Source organism: Ctenopharyngodon idella, chromosome 4 (assembly GCF_019924925.1).
Source record: "Ctenopharyngodon idella isolate HZGC_01 chromosome 4, HZGC01, whole genome shotgun sequence".
NCBI lineage: Eukaryota > Metazoa > Chordata > Actinopteri > Cypriniformes > Xenocyprididae > Ctenopharyngodon > Ctenopharyngodon idella.
This window is the reverse complement of record NC_067223.1, coordinates 4,184,786-4,191,731: the sequence shown is the minus strand read 5'-3', so window position 1 is coordinate 4,191,731 and position 6,946 is coordinate 4,184,786. Positions and strand designations below refer to the sequence as shown.

Genomic DNA, 6,946 nt, shown 5'->3' with positions numbered 1-6,946 from the left:
TACTGTCAATAGAGAATTTTCGAATAGTGAAGCACAGCTCACACAGAAGTCACTTTTAAACCAAGCAGCTTCCGGTTGGTCAATGTGGTGGATCCGCGTGACCAACTTAATACTGTAGGCCTATCTCTTCAGTTAAAACCAAAAACGCATGACGTTAGGCCTATACTGTCCATTCAAGTGGAAATCTGAAAATCTCTTTGAAAAAAAAAAAAAAAATCCTGACTGAGGTTGTCATAAAAGGGTTAAACCTTTCCTCACGCGAAATTCCCAAATAGATTTCTATTGAAATAACTTTATTTCGCCAGTGAAAATTCGCCAAAAAGGTAAATGTGCCCGCACCCTCATCCTGATATTCTCATTCTAATGTTTCTAATCTTCATTATTATATAGGAACCCAACTAATAATTTACAACTTCACTTCTCTCTGTCTTGCTCGCTCACGCGCTCTCTCTCTCGCGCGCGCGCGCAGGCTCGAGCATGCGCCTAAAATATTTTCAAGTAAAGCCATTCTCAAAACCAATTTAAACGCAATAAACAGTATTTATATGGGCCTAGACTACACGCGAATGTGTTTCGGACTATTTTATTTTTTAACTATTGTAACTCAGAGAATCACTAAGTTTTTTAAAATGTGCCTTAACAAATTAGTCTTGATTCTAAGCTGTGAACTACTGATTTATCATGTTATTTCCCCCTTGACATCACGGTGAATTAAAACCCAGTATTTGTTGATTTTCATTCTGGACCCGAGCCCAACCCTAAGCATATATAGGGGATTAACGCACATATTTTAAGATAGTATCATATGCTCAAACTCATGCATTTTTTTCGTTCCATAGTATCCCATTAATATCTGCATGACACCACAGTTCGTTGCATCTACATGAATCAGACTGTAATGAAATGCAAGAAGCATCCTCAGGCAAAGTAGCAGGATGCAAATGTCAGAAGAGAGCTGGGAGACGGTGTTTTCGCCATCTGCGTCCACTTGGTGATCCAACTGTGAGTAATGGATCAATACCAGCCATTTACCATAAATGAATCACATCAGACTGAGCAGAAGTGTAGCCTATAGCAAGACAGCTCTTATTTCATTATCTCTTGCTGTCTTTCTTACCTCACCCAGAATCTGAGAGCTACAGAACAGATCAACTGCTGAATCACACTCAGAAGACTCAAGAGGATGCATTGCAGAGATTAAAACCAACAAAACAAGTATGCATGCTTCTTTAATCTGGATGTATTTAGTGTTTCCTCCCTTGTGCTCATATTAATGCTTTGCCTTTCTGGAAATTTCAGAGATCAGTCATCATCAGTACTAAGTGCCTTCGGCTGACCTGATCTATATTTTATCTTTGGGATTAACAGGGTAAAAAGCTTCAACATATAGGACTACATAGGTTTGGCTCCCTCTAGTGGAAGAAAATAAACATTGCTTTCACTTTTATCATTCAAGGAAATTTCCTGTAAATCTCACCGGATTACTTACTGAAGGTTAGAACCCCATATGCCCGCGGTACAACACCGAATTTACTCCAAACAGCGAAAGTCTGGTTTTAATACAATACTATTCACAGAACAATGCTACTCCACATAGTATTTAAAAAAAATATATATATAAAAAAAAAAACACTACAATAATTTGAAACATATTTCTAAATTAAGAATATTCACACTAGAGCCACTTCAACTCAATTCCAAATTACTTTTACAAAAAATATTAATTTGGTTAAAAGGCAAATTTCTGCCCTCGTATTCAAGTAAAATTTAGTGTACTTCACCAGTAGTTGGCGCTGCTTTCGAAACCTCCATAAGCATGCAAGTCTATTAGCTGCTCTACCAAACTGTTGTTGAATTCAGAACCACATTTAACATATTTCTATAGCGAAAAAATGAACGCTAGTACGTGTTTCAATAATCAGCATGTCTATTTACTCAAAGCATGTTCTTAGCTGTAATATAGCATTGTATTTTTCACACCACTATCCTTTCACAGCATATGAACGGGCCATTTCATCCATTGTTGAATTTTACTATCATAATCATTCTATGCAAACATCAGCCTGTATTTAACCTGCCTTAAACTACCTTAATTACCAAATCACTTTACCAAAAATTTTATTTTTATGGATATCAGTGGAAATTATACTAATAGACTCAATGAAGCAGGCATGTGGCCACAACAAACAATGAAATGGTTTATGCAATACACAAAAACTTTGAATTGGTTTGAAATCATGAGGAAATTAAAACCAATTAACACTCAAGACCACAAGCACAGTCTCAGAAATAACTCAAAACAACTGAATTTTTCCCCCTCAGGTTTATTATATGAAAATGTACAGAGAGATTTTAACGGTAGGACTTCTGGTAGCGTGCGCGAGCTCCAGGTCCACCGAACTTCTTGGACTCGCAGCGGCGGGGATCAGCGACCAGCAGGGTCCTGTCATACTGAATCAAGATATCCTTGATCTCTTTCTTGGAAGCCTCATCCACATCTGGGAGAAGAGAAATATGACAATGAATGCAGATACTTACACATTCATCTTCAACAAATGACGACAAAGACACCACACTTACATTTCTGATAGTAGGCAACCAGGGCTTTAGAGATGGCCTGACGAATGGCTAAAAGAAGAGAGAAACGTTAATGTCAATACAGAAGTATTGGTAACATTGAGGCCTTAGAAAAGAATCTATCCATTTACTGTTCACTGATTATCAAGTACAAATACTTTTACGGTTAGACAATCCAGAGAAAACGGGTTTCACCATCAGCCAGTGTTACTAACCGTAAATCTGAGCGACGTGTCCACCACCCTTCACACGAACTCTGATGTCAACACCAGCGAAGCGCTCCTTACCCAGCAGCAGAAGAGGCTCCAGCAGCTAAAGAAAACAGAATCGCACTCTGTTAGTAAACATATGAACAAAATCTCCTCACACAAAGCTAAGTCTGTGCGGTACACTTGAAGGATTAGTTCACCCAAAAATGAAAATTCCCTCATGTTTCAAACCTGCGAGACTTTCGTTTGTCTTCAAAACACACATGAAGATATTTTTAATAAAATCTGAGCAATTTCTGTCCCTCTATTAACAGCTACACAACTTCCATTTCAACACTTCAAAAAGTTCATAAAGAGATTGTGAAACTAATCCATATGAATTGAGCGGATTAGTCCAAATGTTTTGAAGAGACTTGAATGCTTTATATGATGAAAAGATTTTATTTAGGCTTTTATTCACATATAAATATTCTGTTCATCATATAAAGCGATCGAGTCTCTTCAGAACATTTGGACTAAACCGCTCAGTTCATATGGATTAGTTTTACAATCTCTTTATACATGGACTGTCAATGGAGGGACAGAAATCTCTCAGATTTAATTTAAAAGATCTTCATTTGTGTTCTGAAGATGAACATAAGTCTTAAGGGTTTGGAGCGATATGAGAGTGAGTAAATGACTATTTACATTTTGGGTGAACTAACCCTTTAAAGTTGGCATGGAGTGAAATCTGCGATCATCTTTACTGTTATTATGACATAGATCCGAGTGGAAATGGAAGAATTTTCCATTTTGATTTCATAGTGACTTTAATAAGAGTAGTTCACATAAAAGTGAAAATTCTGTCATTTGCGCATCCTACATGTCAGTCATTTGATGACGTTCTTCTGCAGAACTTAAAAATACTACTTACTTTCTTATTGCAGTGAATGCAATCAAGCCCCAATAAAGACACAAACCCACCACAGAAGTATCAAAAATATTAAAACGGTCCATGTGACATATGCGCTGATTGAATCAATGAGTTGAACTTGAGAACTGGACTGGTTTGATTCATGAATGTAAACAGTATTAATACACTGAAAAGCGGCATAATTTTCCCATGAACATGGCAACAATTTCCAAGGTTTTCAGTAAACAAAATCTTCCATTTTGGCGTGTTTCTTGCAGAAAGCTGACAGCACCAATTGAAATCTGGATATGCTTTAAAAATACACTTTATTTTCCACAGAAAAAAAAAAAAAAGTTATACCGGTTTGGAACAGCATGAATGAGTAATGAACAAATCTACATTATTTGTGTGAACTATTCCATTAACAAATCATTCAAGTGTTTACTGAAATAGAGATCTGAATATTTCTATTCTAAGCACTCAATGTCTGTGTTAAAAGTACCTTGTACTGCAGAGTAACAGGCTCGATCATCTCAAGAGGTCTTCCATTGACTTTAATAAGTCCGTTTCCCCTCTTGCAGTGGGCAACAGCAGTGGCTGTTTTCTGTTGATAGTGAACAAATAGATCAGCCAACTCATCTCCATTACATGAGACTCATGCTCTTACATATTTAAACTAAATATGACACTAAGATATATGTGGTCTTAAATCTTGCTACTGATGAACCAAAGCATTGCACATTCAAAAGATCCCCTAAATACTATATTCTAGGATATTCTTATGATCAGAATCGAGAACCATTGCTATAATAAGCCAAGCACAAGTACAGGCTAACAGTTGTTAGCAAGACGGACAAGACGACTGTCTGCTATATATCTATCAAACTATTTAACAACAGAAAATATGCAGATCGGATGCAAAAGCAACTGTTTTGTATCATTTACAGCTGTACATGTACACACTAGACTGTCCCACGTGTCAGCAAAATGTATTACCAACACAATATTCATCACTCACTGTCAATCTAAACGGGACATAGGCTTATTTTACATTTTAAGTGGTTTAAAAGCACATATACTTGTTAATGGCCTCTAACTGTTATGTTTATTACATCGACTATATAAAACATTGGCATCACAGTCTTTTACAACCTCACACATCTGTTAGCATAGCCAGCTAACCTCAAACCCTCATCAGCGCCGTGCGCGAGCACATGAGGACATACAGCCTTTAAATACTCACTTTACGTCCAAAAACCTGGACAGACTGTAGAGGACCTTTAGCTGGCATGATTCTGGAATAAAAACAAAGTAATTGTCCTTTAATTTAAGCATAAATTTATCTTTAAACACGTATATTAGTGAGAACCGCTTGAGGAACAAACCTTTCAGAGCTCGAGCGCCGTTCGGAGAGGCCGCACAGGGGTTTCCCGTGCGCAAAAGCAGGGGCGCTGTCGTAAAGACTCTTGTGTTTACGACAGTCGTCATTGCTAAAGATTTTTTTTTTTTTTAATTCTTAACACTTCACAACAGTTCAAACAACAAATATTCACGTAATTAAATAAATGAACTAATATTTATAGATTTTATCTGTAACACTGTTATGATCCACCTCATTTTCCTTCTCATGTGAAGGAAGCATATTCAAATTTCAAAGAGATCCGATCATTCCGATTACTATACTTATTATTACATCAAAACGATCATTAAAAAAAAAAAAAAAAAACAACAACAACAACAACAACAACAAAAATGCTCTGAAACCAGCGTTTAAAATAAAAATAAAAAATTGTTTTGACTTTTTTATTCCACATGCTTAATGTTACACCTCAACACTAGATGGCGCTCTGTTACAAGAATCAGTCGAATCAACACCATTGGAGTCGAATGAGCTTGGCAGACCAAGTGCATCATCTTTCATATTACGTCATACTTTTGATGATTTTTGATATATATGCTAGGTTAAGAAACAATTGAAAAGCATTATAGTAATAATTTTAACCCCAATTTTCTGTTTTATACCCCAAGGGTTAATAGCTTCTCTAATTTTAATAGGATGATCTGACTGTTGTACACACTAGATACACTTAAGTCAGCTGTGATTTTTAATTTATTGTATTTTTTTCTATACTATGTATTTGCTGGTGTCAAATTGTCCTTAAACAGAAACAAAATAATTATAACGGATCAATGGATAGCCTACTACACCCTTGTGAAAAAGAAGTGCACTTAACTGTAGTATACTTCATCCTCAAAGTAAAAACTGCACATGTGAAGTATGATCTTGATCTATCTATCTATCTATCTATCTATCTATCTATCTATCTATCTATCTATCTATCTGTCTATCTGTCTGTCTGTCTATCTATATATTGAAAACATTACATTCAGTTCACAATTAAGCGTATTAAGTATATAATTTCTGTGATAAGTATGCTAAAGTGTACTTTTTCACAAGGGCAGTAACATTTTTGTCAACTTTTTGTGTTATCCTGCTGGATACAGTTTAGACCAGAGGAATATATTATAAGAATTTGAAGAAAATAAGAGGTTAATCTCAATGAAATGTACAATGAACTTTTTTATTTATTTATTTTATTTTATTTTTTTCCTTTTACATACATCACTGGGGTCTTTGGAGTGCCAAATATATAGTCTCATCTCATAATCTCAACAGAACATGACTTTTAAGTATAATTTTAAATGTATACTATTTTAAAGTCTTTATTTGTGTTTAAATAAGGGTTTTATTTGAATGTATTTGTACATTTGATCTTTATCGGTGAAGGCAAATCACCGTTGTAAGTATTACTGTGTTATCATTATCTTATCATTCTAGTAAGTTATCAGAGTGCTAGCTTAGTACTAGAGAAACTTTCTTATTATCCTAGCAGTTAGCACATGCTTATAAAATGCTTTCTCTAGTCATTCCCACCAGTCTATTGTTCTTTTGAGATATGAAGTCTTTATGTGTGTATTAGTGTGCACTACTGTCTTGACAGAAAAAAGCAAAGTGGATCTAACTAACACAGAGAGAGAACTGAAGGCCCAGAAGACAAGAGGACATCAGAGTCTTCAGACTGAGAAACTGATGCCTTTCAGGTACTCAACTGACAGCTTCACTGAACAGTTACACACCAAACAAGTTTCTTCTTGACTGAAATTCAGACCAATTAGTCTGAGTTTCAAAGGGATTTGAAAGTTGAAAGTATTGATCAGTTGTATAAACAGTTCTATCTATCTATCTATCTATCTATCTATCTATCTA

At 35.6% G+C, this 6,946-nt stretch overlaps 1 protein-coding gene across 1 annotated transcript; it reads right to left on the bottom strand.

Annotated features, from left to right (window-relative positions):
- Window positions 1–2,304: 2,304 nt before the first annotated feature.
- Window positions 2,305–5,157, bottom strand: rps16 (ribosomal protein S16). The gene is made up of 6 exons (XM_051892119.1): window positions 5,064–5,157; window positions 4,922–4,973; window positions 4,181–4,282; window positions 2,793–2,889; window positions 2,581–2,628; window positions 2,305–2,498 (listed from the first exon to the last, which is right to left on the bottom strand). Exons 2-6 carry the CDS (start codon window positions 4,967–4,969, stop codon window positions 2,353–2,355), a joined length of 441 nt encoding a protein of 146 aa, XP_051748079.1. The 5' UTR covers window positions 4,970–4,973; window positions 5,064–5,157; the 3' UTR covers window positions 2,305–2,352.
- Between the last annotated feature and the right edge of the window lie 1,789 nt (window positions 5,158–6,946).